The sequence below is a fragment of the Erithacus rubecula genome, assembly GCF_903797595.1.
Source record: "Erithacus rubecula genome assembly, chromosome: 3".
Taxonomy (NCBI): domain Eukaryota; kingdom Metazoa; phylum Chordata; class Aves; order Passeriformes; family Muscicapidae; genus Erithacus; species Erithacus rubecula.
In genome coordinates this window covers 113,199,232-113,225,958 of record NC_136689.1, presented here as the reverse complement: position 1 = coordinate 113,225,958, position 26,727 = coordinate 113,199,232, and the positions used below count along the sequence as shown (strand labels likewise).

General features: G+C 37.6%; 1 protein-coding gene across 3 annotated transcripts in view; it reads right to left on the bottom strand.

Moving 5' to 3' along the window:
- The window catches only part of NKAIN3 (sodium/potassium transporting ATPase interacting 3), a 347,132-nt gene that overhangs the window by 5,057 nt on the left and 315,348 nt on the right, over positions 1-26,727 (bottom strand). The window contains exons 5-6 of one of the 3 annotated variants that reach the window (XM_079301830.1): positions 19,094-19,154; positions 36-119 (exon numbers count right to left, since the gene is read on the bottom strand). In XM_079301830.1, the coding sequence (XP_079157956.1) occupies positions 36-119; positions 19,094-19,154 (145 nt within the window). Of the gene's footprint in view, positions 1-35; positions 120-19,054; positions 19,155-26,727 lie in introns of all 3 variants that reach the window. The other 2 variants (XM_079301831.1, XM_079301832.1) reach the window with 2 other exon arrangements.

Sequence of the window (26,727 nt, the reverse complement as noted above, 5' to 3'; positions counted from 1 at the left end):
AAGGATTAATGTGGTCTGTGGGACCAGAACCTTACCTACAGGCTTTACAGGCTTTAACTCAACATGTTCCTGGGGGGGCTGTCGGTAGGAGTATGTGTCAAGTCCACCTATGAAATCAACTGAAAATACAACAGTTCCAGAAATGAACAAATGGAAATGAAAATATGTCAACTGAAAAAGAAATGTGGACAAATTATGCTAAAAAAAAAAAACCAAAAAAGAAAAAAGTGAGTGCATCACAGCTTTGCATACAAGAAATAAACCAAGTAGATAAAGATGCTGTGGAAACTGCTTACAGAAGGGTCCATGCTCTGTCTTCCTTGGGGTGTCTTTAACCCCATGCTTGGAAAGACAGGCAACAGTTGGATGAGCAGAAATACACACTCCTGCCAGTGTGTGTGCAAAATGAGCGTTCATAGATGTGCAGAGCATGTAAAGAGAAACCACCATGGGGTAAAATAGCTGATTGTATTTAAGGCAGTCTCAGATACATATATATACATATACATATACATATATATATAGATAGATAAATATATATGTATATGCATATATATATATATATGTAATTTTAAAATAATTCCCCTTAAACTCCTTTGTAAGTGTTTAGAAGTTTAGACAATGCAAATGGTTTAGCTTGTGAACCTAATTTCACCTAAACTCTTCAGGCTCAATGGACTTGTAGAAAAGCATCAAAAAAACCCAAAGGCATGAGAGCTGAGTTAAGAATAAACAAGTGATCACTAAATACAGAAAAGCAGCATCATCTTCTCTGGATGATCTTGTGGGGTCAGGACACCTTTTCAGAATCCTTCTACTTTCTGTGTCAGAAATATTGTGCTCTTGAGATGTTTTTAGTTCCTTCTATGGTGATAATGATTTTTAAAAAGATAGTTTAGTCTGAGTCTTGTATTTTGTTATTTTGGTAAGATTTTAAGCAGCTCCAAGAGGCCACAATTTCAAGCTATCTTAGAAATCTTAAAAACAGGTTTGTGGAAAAGACTATTCTATTGATTTCCAAGGGTGTTTTGCAGACATGTCCAGAGCTGACAAATTCACAGTACAGTAGGGTTCTTTGGTCACATGGAAAGCAATCTCCTTCACTTGTTTATATATAGGCATATATACAAAAGTCCTAAGTAGAATTTTGATACTCATTGTGCTATTTACTGTATGAGCAATGAATGAAAAAAAGCAGTTTTTTCCCAGTCAATGTGTGCAGTAGGTAGACCAGCAAAGAGTGCTTATCCAGGGTGAGGTGACTGGAAAATGAGGCTTAGAGATTGATAGACTAATGAAATTCCCACTGAAATCTGTGGAAATGCTCCTGTTGATTTCAGTGGCTGAAAACTGAACTTGATGTACTTCAATCATACAGCATCACCTCTTCCCCAAGACTCCTAAAACTGTCTGAGCAGGACATAATGTGCTGAAGAGCTTGCCCAGCCTGAGTGCCTGCCCCAGCCTATCTGCACCTCCTCTTTCTACTGTGTTTCTTTCATGTTGCAGCTCTCCTTCAGAATGTTGTCATTACATGCCATAACATGCATCAAAATATACTTCAGCACTAGTGGGATCAAATCCTTACACAGGAAATAATTGCAGATGAACTGTTGTAAAAGATTTTTATACCACAGTATCACAGAACAGCTTGGGTTGGGAAAGATCTTAAAGATCATCCAACCCCTCTGCCATAGGCAGGGACACCTCCCACTAGAGCAGGCTACTCCTCCAGCCTGGCCTTGAACACTTCCAGGGATGGGGCATCCAACTTCTCTGGGCCATCTGTCTCCTCAGGTTCACAATATTGAATTTCCTCTTAAAATCTAATCTAAACCTATTCTCTTTCAGTTTGAAGCCATTCCTCCCCTTCCTGTCACTACATGCTCTTATAAAAAGTCCCTCTCCCTCTTTCTTTTAGGCTCCCTAAAAGAAGTACTGGAAGGCCACAGTTAGGTCACCTGAAGCCTTCTCTTCTCCAGGCTGAACAATCCCAATTGTCTCAGCCTTTCCCCATAGGAGAGGTGCTCCATCCCTCCAATTTACTTTGTCTCCCTCCTCTGGATGTGCTTTAACAGATTGATCTCCTTCCTGTGCTGGGAACCTCAGAGCTACATGATAGATGTCTAATACATTACATATTTACTGAATAGTTTTTTAGAATAAGTCATGCCACATTGATTTTTGTTTGTTTTGGTGGTGGTTTTTTTTGGTTGTTTTTTTTTTTTTTTTTTTTTTTTTTTTTTTTGTTGTTTTTATTTATTTTTTTTTTTTGTTTTTTTTTGGTTTTTTTTGTTTCAAATTGAGCACATGTTAACAAAAGGAAATAATGTTTTTTAGGCAATTCACCACTTCAGAACCACATGTCATTCCTCTCAACAATCAAAAGCATTATCTGCAATTGTAATTAGGGAGAGAATTTAAAGTAACTAGCCTTTCAACCAACAAATCTTTTTGAGCAAGAAATGAAGTTGAAATATATTAATGATTGACAACATAGATGTGTCTTTGTTCTGACAAGGAGAATATATTTAATAGCACCATCCAGCAAGTGTTAAGATGAGCTGCTCAAACCTGTTTACCTGAGGCTTTCTCTTTTGCAATCCAAGATATCTTATGCAGTATTAAAGCTGAAGTTCACCTTAAAATTTATGTGAAGCTCATTCTCAAGGCAAGAAGCTGTTCCATCACACAAGGCAATGGAATGTGCTGTTTTTCATTATGGACTCTATTTTATGGCTTATAGCTTTTTAATATGAAGATTCATCATAAATTATTTGAATTATAAGTTACTTTTAGTTTTAAAAAATAATTTTGATTTTACCTGACATTTTCATTCCTTATAATTAGTAGCCTTCCAGGGCTAAGACCACAAGTGGCCATTAAACACAGAAAATTGAATTTTTATTTTTGGTTCAGGTTTACATTATTACATACATTTCAGGGTAAGCAGGCATCAAGTATCTTAAAACTTTACTCTGAATGAACTTTTGGATGCATACATACCTCTATTAAATTGGCCAACAGTAAGTAACAACAACATTTATGTAGGTTTTCTAAGAGGAAAATAGTGGTTTAAGGATGATATAAAATAATTGGTTTTGTTTATTTCTGCCTGGTTAATGGCTTATGGTTGATTTTTGCCATAGATTCACAGGACTGCATTAATTAGTTTTAGAAAGTTGCATAAGCCTGGAAGAAAGTTCAATTTTAAAAGTGTTCTATACAGTTCTGTAGTACTATGCTTTAAATTTAAAAATAAAACCAAACCAAACCAACAACCACAACTTGTCAGCAGTAGGGATATTCAGTCACTAAATAAAGAACACCCCATGTAGTCCAGTCATTAACTACAGTCCTGCAGAGAGAAACTTAAAATCCTAGGGAGAGGATTTTTTAGCATCCCACAGATAATAGCGGGTTACAGCAGAAGCTGGTTATTTTATCTGCAGCTGGCTGCAAAACATGATCCCTATTCCCAGGGAACTGCTCTCTCCTTGTGTCACCTCAGTTTTGTGGCCATGCTGGATGCTTAATGGCCAGTGTGAAGTGTTCCTTTAGAGTTCACTGCCTGCTGTGCTTGGAAGTGCAGATCTGTGCTGGCTGTCCACCCAGGCAGTCCATTAAAGTGATGCTCATTCATTCACGGCCCTATCAAGGAACAGTTGTCATAATCTGCCTGGGTGAGAAAAGTGCAGTGTGCTGCTGGCTGAAGAAAGTGTATCCACTGTCATCAGTAATTTTGAGGGTTATTCTTTGCTAGACAGATGACATTTCAGGCTGCCTTACTGCTGTTTATCCAGTGCATTCACCCATATGCAAGTTAAAATTTGCTTTCCTTTGAAGTTAGCGTAAAAGAATCAAAGCTCAGGAAAAAAAATAAAATACAAATCCTTTCTCCTTTTCCACCCTCTCATCTGGAATTCAGCTTCTCTGGCAATATCCCATTGACCTGCTGGCAGGTCTTGTGCAAACAGCTGCCAGAGCTTGTCAGCTCATTGGTATATTACTAATTTCTTCTTTCAAAGTTGGAAAATTCTAAGCTTGTCTGGAGGTGCAGGGTATGAAGAGAGCAGCAATATGGCAATAGCACAATTCTTAGTAAATCCTGCAGTCTCTTGGCTTGGAATACCTTAGATCCTAGTGCTGCTTGCATCCCCATTTTATAAATGGAAGTAAGCACCAAAGCTGATGGCTCAAATGGTTGGCACCTCCAGCTGCCCCCTTTCCAAGACAGAGGCAGACTAGCAGCTGCTCAAACTCGTATTTTATGTACAGAAGATTTTCTTAACCTTTGGGGTGCCAAATACTATTTTGCACTGAATTATTTTCCTTGTACTGAGATTTTTTTGAATGGCAATATATCAATGCAATGACATTCATTAAGAGAAGGTATGCAACTGAGGAGGGTGTAACAAGCAGAAAAGGAACCAAAATAATTTAGAAAGAGGAAGCAAAACAGGGGGATTGATGATTAGTCAGTGTAGCAGCATAAAGTCCAATCTTTGAACTTTCCAATATTTGCACTTGTAGCTTACATAAATTTTCCAGATAAGCATGTTTTCTCCTGAAAAATCTGCTTTTTCAGTTGCCTTCCATCCTCAAGAGATCCATTGCCCTCACACCCTTCACTGCATGAGCCAGACTGACCCAGCTATCTGTCTGGAGCCAGCACTACCCATTCTCCCCTTCTCAGACTAAGCTTAAGCACCTAAGTCTCAAGTCATGTAGCAGAAGAATCAAATATTCCATTGCAGGGTCACAGGAATAGCTTCTCACTTATGCAGACGACTGAAAGAGGGAAAATGTGTGCAGGACAATTAAAGAAGTGAGAAGAAGAGACATCAGTAATCATTTGTGGCACTCTGATTGCTGCTCTGTCTCTATAAAGTACTGGCAGATGGCAATCGGGTTAAAACAGGATAAAGTGGTAGAAAATTACTAAGAGACAACTTTTTACTTAAATTTTTATTACTGGAAGCTAGAAGGGGAATATTTCCATGTTCCACAGTAGTCATTAAGGTATTTGCATGAGATTTTCTTCTTAGTCTTTACCAGTGGGATAGATCATAATTTAAAAAACTTGCTCTACCTTGTAACATATAAGTACCACATTTCTCTACAGGGCTGCACTGAAGGAAGGATCCTCTCAGAAGCTGCCTTAGAAAGGGCACTGGAATGGAAATTTTATCTGTATTATGATCTTTGTACTGAACTCTCTCCTCATTTTACCAGTGATGTGACATCTAAGATATCAATATCATTTATTCTCCAAGGATATGACTGCCCAGGAGGATGAAGGAAGTATGAGGAGGATCTAAAATGTTAGGAAGTGAAAATTGCTTAATCCTTCTTAACCCAGACTTCCCAGTCATTCCAAATCTGAAAGGATTTTTCAAAAATCTTTGTGCCATGCCTTTGAAAGCTACTTACAGCCATAACATCCCATTAGTGAAAATAAGTGACAGCCTGCCTGACTATGGTTTTTTCCTGCTTTTTTTTTCCCCTAAAAGTAAATATTTTTCAGTCACTTTCAAGTCATTAAGGACTCCTGGCCACTACATGGTAAAAGTCCCTAGAAAAGTAATATTATCACATAAAGTGTGTGGGAAAATGTTTACTATGAAGTAACATTTACTAGAAGTTTGCTATCACTAATTTAGTATTTTATAAAAATATATACCTTATGCTGCAGTAATGTATAGTTTTTTTCCTTTAGGCTTTAGAAAACATTCATTTTTCCTGACATTGTACTATCTGCCAACCCACATTCAAAGTTTAAGTTGATGAGAAGTAGTTTTCCATTTTACTTTAAAATGTTATACTGTACTCCCTCTAAACACTTATCAGGTTGAGCATCAACCCCCCCATACATGTCAGCATAGCTGGCTGTGACTTATGTAATTCCTCAGCAATGCAATTCAAACTATGCCTGATGATGCAATTTCTTCCTTTATAGGTCTCTATATTTTTCTGTTCCTCATTTTAATGAAAATGCTGACATCTTAGTGAGAATACTAGTATATGGAAGTTGCATTTAAAAACCTTTCAAACAAATAAAGCTGTTTTGTTTTTTGTTTGGTTGGGGGTTTTTTTCTGAGGCTTGTATTTAAGGGTGCTACTGCTAGTTCTAGTCTGAGATTTCAAATACAGTGAAGGGTAGTTTAAATCTTCCTAGATAATTTTTAATACAGTGAGAAAATCAGAGATATAAAATTGGTAAAAATTAGTCTTCACTAATTACTTCTTTTTCACTTTCTGGCACCCTTGTTTGATCTATTCCTTTTTGGTGCAGAATGTTCTGTGATTCCCTCTTGAAGTTACTATACTGCCTATGTATAAATTAAGCCTGGAAGGGAAAAATAAACTATGCATAAAAGACATTAAATGCCCAAAAAGCACATCTATCAATTACATTCACATGACATTGGGAGAGAAACAAGCCATTGAGTTCTATCTACTAACCATCCAATTTACACACTAAAATGGCAACTCAAATAGTCCCAAGACTATTGTACAGAAGGCTGTTACAGCTTCAGTCACACCTCCAGACATGTGATCTTCACAATAAATCTGTCCAAGTTGACTTCAAAAGAGACAGAACTCTGAATCTGCTGTTTGAAGTTATGCTTTGATCTTTTTTTGGTATTCTGATTCAGGAATACATGCTATGTATTAGTGTGTCTTTATATTACTGCTGAGTTTGATGCCATAAACTACAGTGTTCTTCCAAAAATGTTCAGTGCAGATGCTCACTCCGATTGGAATTGATCTATTCCACTTACAGGTCATAGCTAGGTTGCAGGTCAGTAGTTTTGTTCTTTCAAGTTGTTAGGGTTTTTTTTCCTTTCAATTGAGTCCCATGGATCTCTGTTCCTGTCCTTTCTTTGTATCCATAGAATTTCCTTTGGCTTCAGTTATTTGTCAGTATGATCCAATTATTTATTTTTGAGACAACCTTAAGTATTTATAATTGCCTTGTTATTATATACCCAAGAATATCACAGCTGCTTTTTCTAACCTTAACTACAAGCCACTGATATTTTAGTATGAGAAATGAATGTTCCCTATTTTTAAAATTAATGCTGAACCTGTTCAACTCTTCTGAATAATTAAAGATAAAATTCCTAGATCAAATACATGACATATTAGAACACGGGTGACATTTGAAGAAAAGGATTTCTATGTATTGAAGAAAGTTCACATCATCCATTCACAACAGAACATTAATTTCATTTTATAAAAGTAGGTTACAGGACTGGAGGTATTCTTCTTTTCTGTCTTGGGTTGCATTACAGGATGTGGCTCGAAATGTGTGTTCTATCACCATCTATTGAATCTGGGTGGGGCAGTGACCCTTATCTCCGTGGCCCATATTATCTGCTAATGGGCCATCTTTAAGACTAGGTGGGGCAATCATCTTTATCTTTTCCACAACCCATCCTCCCTCCAGAAAGATATCATCTGCTGCTGAGCCATTGAGTGCCACTGTGTGACTGATAAAATTACATCATCCCACTGGAGATGCTCCAGCCAGGGGAGGAGCCAAGCCTTTCCTACCTAGATAAAAACTGAGATTTTGGACAGCAAGATACCTTCTTTCCACTGGATTCCTGAGGAAAACCTGACCTTTCCACATCATCCCTGAACCTTCAGAGGAAAACTGTACCTTCTACAGGAGCACTGCTTCAGCTGAACCACATCTGCCACTGCAGGAGGATGCAGCCACCATTGAATGGGACTGCTGCCAACACCTTGACTGACAGGATGTCAGGCTGTATTCTGACTCTGTCAATGTTTTTGGGGTTGTTCTTTGTAATACTGTATTTCTATTTTAATTTTCCTAGTAAAGAACGTTTTTTCTAACTCCCTTATCTTTGTCTGAGAGCCCCTTAATTTCAAAATTTTAATAATTTGGAGGGAGTGGGTTACATTCTCCATTTCAAAGAGAAGCTCCTGCCTTTATTGGCAGACTCCTGTCCTTCAAACCGGACATTATCACTGAGTGATTCAGGATTTTTCCAGCTTCCCAAGCAGAATTCAGCTTTGAAAATAGAGCTGAGAAGGTAGAGTTCTATAAAATGGGAGCTTACAATAACCAATGGTCTTCTCATATATAATGGAGAGAAAAAAAAAATATCACATGTGTTAGCAAACACGATTGCTAGGAAAATGGTTTTCTCATTGTTAGAAAGTAGTATCATTTCATATTAGGAGAAAGATGAATGTCTGGAATAGAGTCTGTAACAGGATTAATACTCACTTTGAAGCCACCAGTGAATCAATCTGCTAATGAAAAAGAAAGATAATGCAATATTGCCCTCATCCATAAAAAAACTCTCCCTGAAGAAAGATGAAGTAAAAATACACTTTTCTAAAAACCTTGTAACTCTAGAATTTCAGTCCTCCAAAATAACACATTGTCATGATTAAGGAGGAAAAGAGAATGAGTAGAAATCAATGTCAAGAAATAAGAGCCATCATATAAATGGTGAGAGTCACACATTATTGCTTAATTTTGCTGTATCTAGTCTGTGATATTGAGAAGAACACAGATGAACTGAGATTAAATTTCTGCTAGCTAGTCCAACTGTATATTTACTGATCCAATGCAAAAGAATGTCAAATTAAGTTTAAAGTGAGTCCAGCTATGACAAAAACCACAGAGCACTGGTAGAGAGAGACTTGTTATGATACAGAGTTAACAAAGCATATCAGCAATACAGACTAAGTGCAATAAATATAATGTAGCCTTTTTGAAAAATAGCTTTTCTAGGAAAAGGCAACATATTTTATTTGACCAACTGGCCCAGCTGGAAAACTACAACAGCTATATCTCCTGATTTATTAAGACAATACCTCTTGCTATATATCTTGCTTATCTTGTATACAGAAACCATTAATGCTGTTGAAATAGCACAGCTAGAAAATCTAGAAAGCACAATATATAGACAACAAGTCAAAGTTTAAAACAGGAGGAATTTTAAAAGTTTACTTTATGAAAGGTTGAAGTTATGATGACATCAGAAACACAGTAAAGAGAATTAAAGAAGAGTTAAGAATTTCACAGGATAAGGAAATGTGTTTACTAACCATCACCTAAATTAGTTTCAATATTTTAGTCACAGAATATTCTGAGTTGGAAGGCACCCACAAGAACCATTGTGTCCAGCTCTTAAGTGAGAGGCCCATACAGGGATCAAACCTACAACCCTGGTGTTAATTAGCACCATGTTCTGACCAACTGATTTAATAACTTCTTTCTCTTGCTCTGTGACTGTGGTTCTTCTAAGAAATTCTTGTGATACTTTATTTGCAAGGGTCTTTCTCTTGCTTTGACCTTCTCAGTAATCATTGGTTATCCCTTTCTCTTCCAAACAAAACTGACAATTTTTCTTGGTGGAAGATGCTGCTTGCCTTTAGATTTATGACATTCAGACCTGAGATTTTCAAAGATGTAACAAGTTAATGTTTATTCAACTTTCTTTCTTCTGAGATGAAGCCTTACCATCTCTCTTGCAGGCCAGGCACGGGCATAAAGGAAAAGGAATTGAGAACTGTGACCACTGAAACTGCTAGTTCATCTGCGAGTCTGTGGGGTCGGTCAAACAGCCCGAGTTATGCATCATATCAGGGAAACTGTGGGTATGGTTGTCCCAGCTGTAACTGTTCACTGAATCCCCAAATTCCTTGTCAGCACTTCATAAAGACAGTGTACAGCCCAGTATAGGGCCTGGCTAATCCTGTGCCCCCTTGGCTCAGCACACTCCTTCATTACAGGCTTACACTTCCCACACCAAAGGCAGCAGTTCTTACAAGACAGAGCTCTTAGGCATGATTTGCTAACTGGGAAATTACCACTCAGGCAGCAGCAACAATGAAATGGATGTTACTTCAGCTGAGACCCAGAAATTAGGCTAACCTATCTGCATGGCAGTTGAGATTTGGGAGATATGGCATTTAAGAGTGGAAGTCTGAAAAGTTTCTTTTTAAGCTCCACAAACTAAAACAGACACAAGGCTGCTGCCATTCAGAAATGAAGAAGGAAGAGGATTGCTACTGGAAGTGGAAAATGGATTTGTAAAGAGGTTTGATTTTAATGGAGCAGCTGGATGAAAGGTACAGGCAGGAATGGGCACCACTTAGGCCTCTATGTGATGTTGAGTGGAAAGCTCCAGAGAGCAACGCTGGATGCTGGAGTAAGATTGATTTAACAATAGATGCAATTTAAGTGAAAAGGCTAAGGTGCTGGCAACTGGGGGTTGGAATAGCATCCATTTAAAGACAGATTTAATTTAAACAGAAAGGCCAAGGAGGTGGAAGGTGGAGACTAAAACAAAATCAATATTAAGTTAGGTTAGTAGAAACTAGAATAAAATGAGCCAGTTGAAAAAAAGGGCATACTGAGTATTTGGGAGTAGGGAAACAATGCATAGATCTCAGAACTATTGAGGAACTCTCATTAAATGATATAACCCCTAACATCAAAATTAATATCTCATTTTAATAAGAATATTATTAATTAAAGTAGTAAACAAAAACATCTTAAGGGAAGGTACAATCCCCAGTTTAAAGAAAACTGCATAAGTATATTCATACTTGAAGATAATTCTCTTCTATCACAAAATCAGACTTGTTGGGGTTGGAATTCACCTCTGAAGACTGTGCAGTCCAACCCACCTGCTAAATCAGGTTCACTTGGTGAAAAGCCACAAAAAGAGACTGTGGCCTCTCTGGGCAGCCTGTTCCAGTGCCCTTCCTCCTTTAAAGACTTTTTTCCCCCACTCAGGTGGAGCTTCTAGTTTGGGCTTGGGTTTGCACCCACTACCCCATGTCCTGTCATTGGGTACAACCAAGAAGAGTCTGGCTCCATCCTCTTGGCACCCACACAATGCATTGTAATGTAATGCAGGCATTGATAAGTTCTCCTCTCATTCATCTCTTCTCCAGACTGAACAGGCCCAACTCCCAAAGCCTTTCCTCATAAGAGAGATGCTCCAGTTCCCTAATGACCTTTGTAACCCACTGCCATTAGTGACTCTTCTTTCCAGTCCTGAGGAGCCCAGAACATTCCCAGCACTCTGGATGTGTCCTCACCAGGGCTGAGGAGAGGAGCAGGATCAGCTGTCCCAACCTCCTGGCAATGCCCTTCTAATGCAGCCCAGGACACCACTGGCCTTCTTGGCCACCAGGGCACTGCTGGCCATGGACAGATGTTCTCCAGCAGGACCCCAGGCCCTTCTCTGCAGAGCTGCTCCTAGCAGGTCAGCCCCAGCCTGGGCTGGTGCAGCAGGTTCCCCTTCCCCAGGTGCAGGATCTGGCCCTGCCCTTTGTTGAACTTGTACATAGTTGCACAAATGCGTGTTTGTGTGTATATATATACTTTTTTTCAATATGTGATATTATATATAGTATTCAATAGAATCCCTAAATCATAGCATCATTTAGTTTTGAAGAAATCTTTAAAGGCCATCTACTCCAACCCAGGAACATCTACATCTAGATCAGTCTGCTGATCTTCAGTTTTGTTTCTAGTGATGGGGCACCTGGTACTTCTCTGCACAACCTCTTCCACTATTTCACCATCTTCATTGTAAAAAATTCTTCCATATATCTAGTCTGAATGTTCTGAATTAGTAGTGGAAATACTTTACATTAATTGTATTTGTAAAACAGAAATTGATCAGGCAGTAGTGAACTAGCCTTTGGAAACTCTCTAGCTATCAGTCTGGAAATCAATTCAAAGTTAAGGGGAGTCTGTATGTACCTGAGTTTAAACCAAAATATGTATATATTCAATTACATACCCATCCATATGGATGTACATATCCACCTACACACATATGCACATATATATACATGTACATATTCATCAAAACAGGTCAAATTGTCTCATGATGATATAATGCTGTTCTGACACATATCTCTGCTCAGAAAACTGTGTTAGTGCTTTCTGAAAATAGTACATAAAATCTATTTTACTTTCCTTACATATCTTTCTAAATACTTTACTTGTGCTCCTGAAATATCATTTAAATGACTATGTATAATATATGTGCATATTTCTAGAGTCAGAATCCAGAACTGTGGATGGATGCCAGTGACTGCAGCGCTGCACCTTTTGGCAGCTGAATGCTCACACAATTCATTGGTATAACAGAGTTCTTTAAAAAAATAGTAAATTTTACTTTCTCCTGAACTCTTCCTCAAATTTTTACAGAAAAGAAAAAAATTATTGGAGAACTCCAACTTGATCCAAATGACCAAGTATCATTTCAATGTATGAAGCAGAGGAGAATATGGCTCACCCACTGAGATGTCTGTAGTGCCAGACACAGGTGGCTCTGGGCACTTGGGATTTCCTCATCCACAAGAGAATATTCAAAACTGCACTGTACATTTCAAATCAATACTGCTGTGACTTACTAATATCCTGGAGAATATCCAATAATATTATGTTTGCTAAAGTGACTGAGGTGATTTGTTTCTACTGAATCTCAGAAAGAAATTTCTGCCTTGTGCTTAAGGGAGGAATTGTGGGAATGCACTGGAGGTACTCTTACTATTTGAGTGATTTATCCCCTTCCTTAGTGAAAAATCAATGAGCTCCTGGCTTGCATGGAACTGGTGTCTAGATATCACCTACATACATATTCAAGCAACCCAACATAAAAAAATTAATTCTTTACTGAAGATAGACTAAGATATTTTACTGAAGTGGTTTAGAAACTCAAGGGGGATTTCCTCAAGTTATTTGATTCACACCTTAGAGTAAGATATGTTCAACAAATGAAAAATTGGAATTAGCTTACACTTCGTATAGATGATGCCATTTCCTCACTCGTTACAACCTATCTGGACAAACCTTACATGTGGCATTCCACATGAAACATGTGGTACTTTCCAGCAGGCAACTTCTGCTGCTGCTAGAAATACTCCACAGTTAAGACTCCTCTTTCTGTATATTATGCATCATTTTTTATTTAAAGACAATTCTTAGGACAGTGTTCTGCAACAGCCAATGGAGAATACAACTGGATGTGAAGACCATTTTGTACATTTTGCTAGAGAAATGTAAAAGCAGACAGTTGCATGAGTGTGTATATATATAATTTTAGATTGACTTTCCTGTGACAAATTATTCATCTGTGGGTTTTTATAAGAAAAAAAAAGGGGAAGGGATCATGCCTTTACTGCAATTTTTTGACAATAACCTATCTAGAATCAATAATTTTTTTCCCCCTAGTATTTATAATTATATTGTTTAATTGCTTTTATTTTACACTACCTCAAAGATTTTACCCTTGGTTGTGTGTATTACATCTATGCATATGTTTCCACAGGAACTAGAACAAATGCTTTCTCAGGCAATGTATGATAACTGAATGTAAAAAAAGAAGAAGAAAGAAACAAAAGTAAATTGAAACAATATGCAGAGATAATTTAAATAGTGTAACATTCCTGCAATATTTCTTCCTTTATTAAATATTTCAGAATTCATTGTGTTAGTTTAGTGCAGGAATGAGCATGCATTTTCTGGTAATTCACACTCTAAGGCTAATGATAAGTGAAAAGGACACCAACAGTACTGTGGGACCATACAGTGTTGTTAGGACAGAGGTTTGTCCTTTATATTCACTACAGGAGAAAGTGGAGTCAGGTATAAGTAGGGCAGTAAACAGATGAGTCTGCATCTAATCAACCAACTCCAGCTGGACAGACCTCTAGAGTCTACAGAAACTGCAACTGGACATTTGTCTCCATTAAAAGTCTGGTGGGGCTGCCCTGGGTCACAGCTGAACTGAGGAAAGTCCCTGGATGTTCCTGGTGACATTTCTGGTCACAGAGGCTGCTAGCAGGGAAGGAGCCACCCTGAAATGTGGGCAGCACCTCAGTGCAAGGAGCAGCCTGTGGCACTGGCTGGGCTCCCTGGCTTTCCAGATATCATAGACCACCTTTGAGAACAGGTATGTTGGACACCTCATCTCTGCAAGAGGCCACTTTTTATTTTCAGAAAAATGTTCAGTTGAACTACAGAATACATCTGGTTATGAATTCACTACTATTCTGTGCCAGCAACATGTCTACCTGGCAAAAATACCTGGCTCTGCTGTTGTTCCAAAACAGGTGAATCAAAATTCTGGGGTTTTGGGTTTGTTGCCCAGATTAACAGAAAGATGCAAACTTCTTTCAAGCCTTCCAAAAATACTGGTAGCCACTCCCATTCCCAGAATGCTGTCAATGTGGCAGTTTATAGTGCTGTTTCACTGCCAAGCAGTAAAGCACATTTAGATCCAAGTCATTATGGTTTAAAGGTGAGAGTGGTGAGGGCTAAATCCCTGTGCTGCTGTTTGACAAGATTTGTTAAGTCCTCATTTTCAAGGAGGTAATTTAGGACAGTTGTTGATTGGGGATGTTTGATTCTTGCATTGCCCAAGAGAAGAGTAATGCAGAATCCTCCTGCTTGGTGATCCTTGATATTAAAAATTTGATCACAAAAATTATCTTCTCAGAAGGTAAATGGACTCAACTGTGTGCACAATTGCAAAGATAGTAGTAGTGGGTTCCCAAAATCTCCTTAGTCCAAGGAATCCAAGGAAGCTTGGATACTTACATATAAAAATAATCAAATACTTTTAATATTAGCTATTACTAGCTAGTTCTTGATTCACTTTGCAAAAATATAGCCTATTTATAAAAAAATTTATCACTGCTGGACCTCCTGTGTAACTATAAATATTAAATTAAATGTGATATAAAATTCTTTCTCTCTTGTTTGATTACTGCCAACAGATGTTCAATGGTGTATATGAATGTAATGCCATGTGTCAGATAAGGCAATGCAGTAGTTTTTTCAGAGGAAGTACTAATGTATCTTGCTTTACTTAATATCTTTCTAATGATAGCATATGGAGGGTCATATTGGTACCACAATATGGGGAAACTTGTAATTTGTAAAAACAAATTCATCTTCCTCTCTGTTCTGGAAGTACAGCTGTGCTCTGAACATGACTAGCATAGAGGACAGACAAAAGGTATCATTTTTTCTTCATTAATTTTCTTCTTGTGTTTTCATTTAGGGGAAAAATCTTCATGGTGAATGGAAGCCTTTTTCTTTACTTTTGCCTATGCACAAAAGAGATTTAAGTTACACTGGATTTGCCTTTTGGTGTTTCAGGCTCATTTTTATAAAAATGCTGAAATCACAGCTGTAGTTTTGTGGCAAATCTTCCCCTCTGATTTCACTGTTGTTTATGCAATTTTTTTACAAATCAGTTTCCACAAAATCCAGTACAGTACAGAACTATCACTTCTGACATGTGCCAGTGCCACTTTTATGAACTGGTATTTAGCAGTAGTGCTATCAACTGTTTCTCAAAAAAGTCCAGAAACTATTTAGAAATTTAATCATTATTTTAGCAATGTATTTTGCCTAGTCTCCAGACTCCACTGAATTAAAACAGTAACTCTGACAAAGTGGAAATCAGTTTCCGAGTTCATTTTTAGGAGAAAATGATTCACAAACAGGATAGTGACAGGCTTTTATGATTACAGATTTCACATATTCTACTCCTTCAAAAGGGCTTATAGAGATTGATAGATCTACAAAGAAAGAAATGAAAAAAATGAAGGGAAGAGATATAAATAGACTTTTTCATTAGGATGAATGATGGAAGGTGTTAACCCCACTACTGTACTCTGCCTTTTATATGTCCCTTTTCTTTTTCATTCCTTTTGACCTGCTTCCATCTTCCTTCCAAGTAAAAGTTAACTGCAGTATGAAATGTAAGTAAGGTGAGCAATAGCTGGAAAAAAAAATGTTTCCTCAAGCATTATTACTGTTCAGAAAAGTGTCCATCAGCTGAAATGTCAGGCTCAAAATCCATTTAAGCACTGCACAGAGGCTAAACAGGCAGCTATTATTAATTTTTAAGTCTGTCTGATGGGTTTTAGACCAAGAACTGGGGTTAACTCGATGCATTGAATATTGCAGAGTATATTTAATTAGGGAGGCTTTGACACTCAGATGGCTGAGGATTTATTCTGTGCAAATTACTGCTGAAATATGAAGCAATAGTTGCATCTACCTAAGAAAAAGATCTGCTGCATCATATTAAAATGCATAAAATTGGTGTTAGCTGAAGGGTTTTGGACTTTTATCCTAATGTAAACACTGTCTACTTTCAACCTGTTTCAAAGCACCACTATGCTTACATCTAGAATAATTTTCTGTCCATTATGCTGCAAGTTAGCAATATGAATTTCTCCATAATAAGTCCTGTTCTTCTCAGCTAATGATCAAACCAAGTCATTTTCTCACTGTGCCTTAAACAGATGTTTCTTTATTCAAAACATATCTGTGGGATTCCTATGAAGGGGTTAACATTTGTCTATAATGTATTTATCTATAAGCATAGAGGGCTTGAAAGCACAAACAGGCACTAAGACACAAAGTGAGATATTAAAGGGCTGTTTATTTGCTTTTGATCCAATTCAGAATCTTAGAAGGCAATAAAAAAGTAGCAAATCAGAAATTATTTCTTTCCAATGGCTGTAAAATCTCCCAGCTGCATCTATTACACTTCTTTGCTCCTCTTTTTCCTTTCTCTGTGCACTGCTCTTGCCCCTGCCTCAGGCCATTCTCTGCCAAGCAAAAAAACCTATTCACACAAGAGTAAAAGATCAAGTGTACAGATACAAGTGAAATGGGAAAATTGTCCATTCCTAACAAAGGACATTGCACCATATTTTCCCAGATAAGTGAGGTGATTTTCACTTGTAACAGAAGAATAAATTGTCATTGACACCTCTGAAATACAAGCAGAAACTAAATGCAGACCCCTGAGTCATTTGAGGAGAATGGGAACTGGGTTAGTTCTACATATTGGATCACCTTTGCACTTGATGTGTTTTATTGGTTGATAAATATGTTGCCTGTTCTCCATTCTCCGTGATTTAAATTTCCAGCTATATTGTATGGTTCAAGACCCTCAAATGACAATTAGGTGGGCTCACCATCAGAGGAAAATGAATCAACCCCATCTGTCCTGAAATAGACATGATTTCAAAGTGAACAGAGCCCTTAACTTGACAAAAACCCTCTCATGAGGCATCAAATATGTAAGCCACAAATATTCTGTAGCACATGACTGCAGTTTCCACGAACATGTATTCTTTGCTGGGAGTTTTGCCTTTCACACATGCCTAAAACAGGGTGTGTGAAGCACACTATAAAGGGCTAAGCAAGCCCTACATTAATATAACATATTTTATGTTGTATTAGTGTTATTTGTGTAAAAAGGGAAGACTGTCTTCCCAGGTACAGATGCCTCTGTGTTTGTATGTGGGTGTGCATGTGCACACAATTATTCTTCAAAGGCACTGTAGTTTATATCTTCCTCATCAGTCTGCAGGCCTCCCCCAGCACCTGATGCAGCCTCCCTGTTCCAGGCATGTAGGTAGTATCTATCTGCCTCATAAAGTTTCCAGCTGTCCCTGTGGAGCCCTGGCTACTGCCCTGACTCATCACAGTCATAAGGAAAGCAGCAGTGTCTGGATTTCACTGACCAAATGTGTCTATGCATCCCAAACCCTGCTGCCATCTGCTGATACCCTGTGTTACAGTTCCTGCCTGGCTGCCAGTTTCCAGCTTTCCCAGGAAGCAATTTCTGGGCTTTTTCTCCTTGAGCCCTACATTTTATGTTTCTTCTCCAAGTGTTCATATTTCTCCTTCATAGTACCCATCTTTATCCAGGGTCCTTTTGCCTTTCCACACACAATGTGCACAACATGCTTATGGCTCCTAACCACTCAACTTTATCTGAGAATCTCTTTGATATATTTTCTTCCTAACTCAAACTTCTAAATGAAAATGTTAAAATAGACTTGATACTAATGTCTGTTGCATTCTGATGGAGAACTGAATATTCTACCATTTGTAGCAATGGAAAAATATTTTGTTTATACTGCTTCGCACTGTTTCCAATTAAACAATCTGCTTTTCCATCACATGGATTACTCAAATTATCTTTTCAATAAAATTTTCCAGGTATTATCAAATACTTTTGTACAAATGAAATTAGTTTTTCCTATGATATTCACCCACTACACCTATTCTGTGAAGAAACAAAACAACTGTGTATTTATGAATTAGACTATAAATAAATATTTGATTGTATGTTATTTATCTTATAACCATAAAATACCATTGACATTAGTTCTTTTTTCCCCCTAGAGATGTTTTACTGTTTACCTCCTTAAAAATGAGAGGCAGTAATTAAAATAATCACACGTTGTCCCTTTTTAAATTTGTTCTTGTATTTGCTCCTCTGCTCATCCAATATTTTTCCATTCTCTCTAGTGCTTTTACCAATGGCCATCCTAGTCATGTGGGTATGGTGACATCGTCAGGCAATTCTCACAACCACTTTTCACACAGCATCCCACCAAAATGTTCAGCATATTCAGATTTTTCCAATACTTTCCTAATGAATTTTTGAGAAATACTTTCTTAAAGTGTGCCCATTTTTAAACTTTAGGAACAATATGAGTATGTGTATAAGGATTTCATTGATAAAAGCAAATTAAGAATATGGGGTCAGCATTTTAAACATATGGCCTAGGTAAGCACAGATCAGGTTTACCTAATTATTGATCAGAGTGATACTGCACACTGTAAATGGCTTGGTCTGTCCTCTCCATTAATTTTAAAGCAGTCATTTGGAAAAACAGATTAAGAGGCTTCAGGAGCTCTGATTCAAATGCAAATATACATACACAAAGACATAGATATATATCTGTATGTATGCAACATGGTTCATATAATTTTCATCACTGTGGCTGGCTCGTGTAAGAGGTTCACAAATCTCTATCTATATCTAGAATCTTCTATATCTAGAAGTTCAGAAAGTGCTCCTTGGTAACTTGTTAGTACCTAAATAAGTATGTCTCTAAGCATAATTGGTTGTGTTCATGAATGCCAGATTCTGCCATTTTTTCAAGCTTTGTTCTTTGCCTTGCTAGTTCAATGCCAGATAAGTCTCAGCCCAGGTACCTTGGCTCCAGAGATGGTGAGGTGTGTATCAGTACTTACAGCTGTCCTCCTCCTCCATGAAAATACTGATCACATAGCAGGCATACACAAATCCAATCAGCTGGGTGGAGAAAAACAAGGAAAAACCATCATTAGAATACTTTGAACACTTATAAAACTTATACTACAATGGTATATATAGCTAAATTTTAAAGATATTTACTTCTATTTCCTGCATTTACAAATTTCTCTGCAAACAATAACAAACAGCTAAATTATTTCCTCTCTTTTGTTCATATTGCATAACATATATTTTATATATAAATATGCATTTTATAGTTTAAAATATTTTCCTAGTCCTACTGGGATCAGTATTGATGAATGCTGCTATTGAGTAATACTGGTAGAAAACATCTGTAACCTGATGTTCAGCTATTATTTACATTTCTTTGTTCTTCAATACCTCTGTTCTCACATGACATTTCCCACATGAATGGGGGGGGCCCTATGCACTTCATATGCTTACTAAAATGCCAAAATATTTATTGACTGCTACAGAATTAATCATAGTAACACTTTTATGGAATCCACCAAGAGATGTCTTTTGGTGCTGCATAAAGTGTCCCACTGAAGAACTGTTAGGCAAAATTTTAAATTGATAGGTGAATTGTCATGATGTAACTGAACAGTAAAACTGAGTTATGATTCATTGACATCAGGAAATACCTTATTAGCAATTTATCTTAACTATGCAGGAAATGAACAGTATCATTTCCCCAAAGAACAACAACAGTCAAACCATGCCATTATCTTAACATCAGCACCTACTCAAACATCCTCCTTAACCCAGATCTGTGTCACTTGTGCCACCAAAAGGAAGGGATTAAGGTCTTTAGGATCAAGAAATAGAAACTCCACTCACTCCTTATCCATATAGACAAAATGTTTTCTTATGACCATGACCAAAGATGAAGAAAATCCCACTGGGTAAGGAAACCTGTTAAACTGCATGGCCAGACATGTCCAATCTTGAGAAAATATTGTTAGTGCAGCTGTACACAATTCATGCTATCTTAAAGCCTTGAAAATGCTCTTCATGAGAGATTTCAAAAATAGCCCAGAGATTAGTTTTAAGAACACTCCTTTTTCTCTGGTTCATTCAAAAAATCTAATTAAAATAGTTATTCTAAGGGTGTCACGGATCAACCATCTGAGAAAGAGGTAATTTAATAGTATCTAGACAGGTATAAGCTCCTTCAGAAGCAGAGAAATCATTCCAACCTGCTTTCTGGTAGGGCTGCACGAGGAGCTTTACAAGCAGCTCCAAAAGCCTCTCTGCAGACAAAAGCTTGTCCACACAAGGGAATTCAGGCAAGTTAAGATGAATTAACTGGAGCTGTGAAATCAATGCACATAAGATAAAGTACATTAAATCCCTGTGTGGCCTTCCCCATTCAGAAATGAAGTGGCCCTAGTTCACTGCATCTTAATCCTCCTCCAAGGGATTAATCTTCCCATGGAGAATGAAGCTACAGTATCTGAATGTGAGCTGCTTGTGAATGAGGCTGTCACAGCTCTGTGGCACAGTCCTGCAGGCTTTCCTCTCCAGGCATTCACCTCGTGGTGTTTGACAAAGTGACTTTAATCCAACTTTTCTCTCATGCTGTGCTATCAGCAGCTTCCCTGACTGCTTTTTTGGGTCCAGTTTGCTGGGTGCTGTTGCCACAGTCTCCCTCAGGTGAGCAGCACTTTGCTGCACTGATGCTCTGAGCTAAATGCAATCCAGCTCTGGAGGAGGTGTTCACTGCAGATGGCTGGGATGGATCCATGGCTGAGCTGCCCATCCCCATGTGCTCATTTACCTGCTGAAAACTATGTGGGTGACTGGGAGCAGTGCAGCTCCTGCTCTTAATGACAATGGGATCTTATGGCTCTGCTGCCAGCAAATCCAGGGCCAGCATTGGCTTACGGACTCCTTGACAGACCAAGCACTTTTTTCCCTAAACTTCACAGTTTAGAGCACCTTTCAGGCATGACAACTAAAACAATACAATATAAAGGCTTCCAAGAGATCAAAAGACAAATCATACCTGAGATGCAGTGCTTGTGCCACCTGAAGGTTACATATAATTAAAAAATATTGCTGAAGTACTATGGAAAAACCAGAACACAGGTGATTTTTCGTAACAGGATATCACCCGCTTATTTACAATGTTTCCTATTCACCATTTGTGTCCTGCAATTTGACTGCATAAGTCCCTTGGGTTTGTTTCTTTTTCCTAAGCATGGCTAAAATACTTTGAAGAGTAAAGGTGTTGAACAAATAATGAACATGATAGAAATTAATTGTAGTACAGGCTGTGGGTCAAGTGTTTGAGAAAGAAGATCAAATATTAGAATTTTTTACTCTTTCCACATCCTGTATTTAATTTTTCTTATTAGTAATATTCTGTATTAAATTAAATTTATTTTTATGAATGTAATTCCTTCTTTACATGTTCATGTGTACTCTATATCCATTCATATTATATAAAACATATCTCTGCAAGTGCTTCTAGCAGATTTCTCAAACGTCTAAGATGTTGGACAAGTGGGTAAAGCACAGCAAAACTTCCACTGCAATAAGTAATGAATGACCTGACACAGAGAAAACAAAAACAAAAAAGTCTTCCAAAAAATGTGGGTCATGACAAGCCTGAGTTTAACAGCCCTAAGAGCTCATATTTTGCTCTTTCAACAGACCTTCTCCTTAATCTTGTCCCACTCTCTTAAATGTTTGAAACACACCTTGCCTAATCTATGACCTTCCTGCAAAAATAGCAGCCTTTCTCAACTTCTCAGAAATATATTTCTTTATATTCCTCAGCATTAGAAATAACTGCTAGATGTTATATTTATGATGCATATTTGTTTAAAACACACCATTTACTCCATCTGTTGAGTTACTAACATCAGGAGAAATTAAAAAAAAAAGTGTATATATATATTCACCCTCTTTCAATTTCATAGTCATTTCAAGGGGGGGAAAAAAAAAAAAGATGAGGTCCCTAACCATAATCCTCCATAATCCAATAATATCTTTCTGTAGTTAAATGACATAATGCATGTTTCTGAAAGAATAAAACAACAAGGAGAATAAAGAGCCCTTTAGCATCAATTGTCAGGTATTGCTGCTCAGGCAATGACTGGCTTGTAACTAACAAACAAGTAGTTATGGCTGGGTAACTGATATCTACAGCAGCATTAACAAGAGTGATAAAGTGGGAATATATCCTTTGACAGATGAGACCTGTTTCCAGGTCCTTAAACAGAGTTACAGCCACCACTGTGTGAATATTTTTGTAAATGAATTAATTAAAACCTCTTATTTTGTGTTTTTGATGGACATGCTAATAAAATATTTATTCCAATAAATTACTTTTGGTATCTTGATTAACACAGCTGCTGTTTAATTAGTAGTGTTATGCTCATGTGAATCCATCTAATTGCCAGTCTTGGTACTGGAAATATTGGCTATTGGCCTGGCACCAAGTGATGGACTTAAACATGTGCTTCCTGATAACCACAGCAAATATGATGCATATGAGCTGGGAGATTCTTAATTTGGTCCCCTTGAGCTGCAGTAATCATTCAAAGGGACCAGTGAAGTTATTGGAACAGGATGTCAAAAGCTTCAAAGATCACTAGCACAAAATACAAAATAAAAATGCACAAATAGGAGCCTCTGGCCTGATCCAGAGAGGAATACAGATGGCCAGGAGGCCTTGTCTTGACACCATTGAGCTCAAGGCATGGAAACCTGGGATCCCTGCACTGTACAAGACTGCCTGTCTGACCTGGAGAGCCCAGCCTAGTAAAGTGTCTCAGAAGACACATGTCAGTGCTGTTCTGCAGAAAATCAGGATTTAATTGTGGGTAGAGGCTATTGTCTTCACCCATCAGTGGTTAGGGTACATATCTTTCTCTAGAGAGAAGAGGCAATACATAAAATACTCAGCTTTTTCAGGGAACCTCAGAATGGTTTTGGTTGGAAGGGAGTTTAAACTTCTTCTGGTTCAACCTCCCTGCCATGGGTAGGAACATCTTGCACTAGATCAAGTTTCTCAAATTTCATCCACCCTGTCCTTGAACACTTTCAGGTATGGGGCATCACAGTTGCTCTAAGCAACCTGTTCAAGTGCCTTACCACTCTCATTGTAAAAAATGTCTTCCTTATGTTCAATCTTCGTCTATGCTCTTTCAATTTACAACTCTTATCTTTGGCCTCTCACCACAGATCAAGGTAAAAAAGCCTCTTTCCATCTTTCTTATAAGCCCCTTTTATAAATTGAAGGCCAAAATAAAATTTAAATAGCCCCAGCTCTCTCAGCCCTCCAAGTATTCTCATAGCCCTCCATGGAGTATCACAAAAGCAGAGTAGAGGGGTAGAATCACCTCCCTTGACCTGCTGGCTGCACTTCTTGTGATGCAGCCCAGGGTATAATTGGCTTTCTGGACTGCAAGTGCACTTTGCACTTAACTCATGTTAAGTTTGTCACCCACCATGATCCCCAAGTTCTTCTCAGCAGGGAAACCTGCTGAGAAGAATCCACAAAGGGATTTCTATTAGTGGAACACGGGTACATTGACATGATGTTATTATCAAGGATTTTGATGTATCATTTATTTTCTGCTGATATCCTTAGATAGAAATAAAATAGTAATAGTTCCTGTTATTTTTCTCTTGTGCAGGCAGCACAGTCTCAAGAAGACCTTAATGCTTTAGTCTAACTAAAATCTCCAGGTTTAAGCTATGGACATCTGCATGAAATGTAAATGCCTAGTTTAATAGAAGTGAAATTAGATTATATAATTGTCCATCATTAAACTGAGAGAATCTATTGAAACATGCAAGAAATTTAAAAACTAATCATTTGAGCAAATATATGCTGTGAGATATAATTGCTTTAATAAATGCATATTACTATAATATATCCTATTAAAAATAAGAATCAAACTGAGTGCAAAAATGTATGTTTACTTGCTAATTAATGTATTTTAATAGTTACTTCTTAATGTGGATTAACCTTTCCTTAGGAAAGCAAGGACAAATGCAAAATAAAACCAGAGTGATGATTTAAATCAAGGCCATTTTCTGCAGAATGAAACACTTTTTATTAAAACTGATGTTTTAGGATAATTTTGATTAAAATCTTTGCTTTGCTTTGTCATCATCAGCTGTGGCCTTTGAATACACTCTCACAGTATGAGACTGTTTTCCTATCAGCTTCACATACTGCAGTTCCACTGGTTCCAAGCAGATATGTGAGTCTTCCCTAAGTATTTGGGATTACAGGAAGCAGTGCCCTGGGCTATCAGGTTAATCTTCAAGGTCAGGTATTCAGCAGGTCACTTACCACTGTCAAGATATTACACAGAGTTTTGTAGAGATCTTGTTGCAACAACATGGAACCATCCACAACAAAATAAATGTACAGTACTTCTGGCTCCAAGAGGATGTGTGTGACATTGTAGGTAAACTAGGTTTGGAATATTTCTTTTATCAAAATGGAAACTATGCTTCACACTCTTCCTTTTACACAGCCAGATTGCCATCTCACTGAATATGGCTTATTCTTGACTTCTGAAAATCATTATTTATTATTTATCTCTGGGGTTCTTCAAAACTGTAACTTGACAAACAATTCCTTTTTTTCTGCAAGGTCCTTTACTATTACACAATTTCCCACAAGGACTGAAGAAGTGTGAAAGGAGAACAAACTTTTAAAACTGAATTGTTATGCATAAAAATTTTGTAGGATACAAAGCTTGACAAGATGTCTTAAATTTAACTTATAAAATGGAAACTGTGTAGCAAGAGTGAATTTACTGAGCAAAAAGGTAAAAATACATTAAATTACAAAGCATCCTTACTATTACTGTCTCCTGATTAGCATTTTCAGAAGAGCTAACAACTACTGAGGAAAAGCTGAAATATGAGTAGTTAATCTTCTTAGCTACCTACTTGCCACTAACACTTTTATTACTCTGCAGAGAGGACCATAAAGCCCTTTTCCTCCATTAAAGACTAGAAAAGTGCTAAATCAGAATGGGAGATACACAAGGGAAACAGGGTATTATCCCAGGATCTGTGTGTATACACGATTCAGCAAGATAGAAATATGACTAAGATTATCAGGCACAATGAAATCATAACTCTACATATTTCAAAATAATGACAAAGGAAAATGATCCAGAGTAACAGCAGCATATAGCTGGAGCATAATAACAACCATTTACTACTATAGTATGTAGTTATCCAATTATATGATCCAATACAATTATGCACTGTATCTGCTTGATTATAAACATTTTACTAGAAACATATTAGATACAGTAAAACTGTATCCTTATAGATAATTTCAAAATTGAATGCGTTTTTTTTTTTTTTATTTAAAGAACAGCCTCAAAGATATGTCTGCATTTTCCAGAATTATATGATGAAGTGCATAACATTTTACACTGGCAGCAGGGGGAGGTTCAACCTGGAAGTACTTAGAAATCTAAACCCAAAAGCACACCAATAACTGCAAAAATGTCCTGAAAACATTGCAGGAAAAGGTAGCAGCAAGAGCTGAAGCACCCTATGTTGTGTGATTTTTTTTTCCCCTCTCCTTCATCTTCCTAAAATTTGATTTGAGTTGAATAAAATTCAGGCTGTAGGGGTATTGTCTATTAATTTAATCAGCACAGCACAGAGTTGGTCTGGTCCAGCTGTGCCATTTGCAGCTATAGTGAAAAGCTCCTAGAGACCACAACTCTGATAGCCCTTAAAATGTGCTAAGGACTCTAAAAATGAGTGACAGGAATGTGCAGGTACTTTTGCTGTGCATTTACTGTGGAGAAACAATTGAGCAGATACTAAAATGTCTGTTCTTAAAATACATAGAGGTTGTTATTGGTTAATACTGTAGGAGACAATTCCTCTTGAATACCACCTAGCTAGCACTGGGACCCCAGCAACATGCTGAAAAATCCTACCACACCTGTTAGCTACTGTGCTTTTTGAAGTTCTACCCTCTATTTGCTGTTCTCAAGCCCTTGTTCCCACTGTGTCTCTGTCTTTAAATTAAAAATTGTATTGACAATTTTCCCAGGCTGAGGCCAGGAACTTTGTTGCCTGTACTTGGTCTGGGAATTTCTCTCCCCAGCAGCATAAATGTACAATTACCCCTGTTACCCAGATGCTCAAAAAGACTTTACCAGTTAAGAGGGAAGATTGATGTGTTATGTTGCCAAGATGTGTCCCAGGTTCGTGAGGGCTGAGAGCAAGAAGGGAAAACTTAGTGTGTTCTCTCTCCCCTCTCACTCTTTAGCTTAGCTATGGGTTATTCTCCCTCCTTTGTTTTTGCTGCAAGTCCTTAGAAATAATATTTTGTGCTCTGAAATCAGTAAGATGGAGGATTTTGAACAAACTGTGCAGTCCAATCTCATGTATAATTCCATAGGTCACAGAATTTCACCTAGGCACTCTGTTAACACTATGCTAATGTCAGAGCAACCCTCACAGGCTAGGCTGGGATGCCTCAAGATGAATTATGGCCACTGAAGTGGTTTGGGAACCTTTGTTCTTTACTCAGAGAAGAGATTAGAAATAAACCCCAATCATTAATTCTTATCTATTTGTTTGTCTACTGTGTGATAAGAGATCTAAA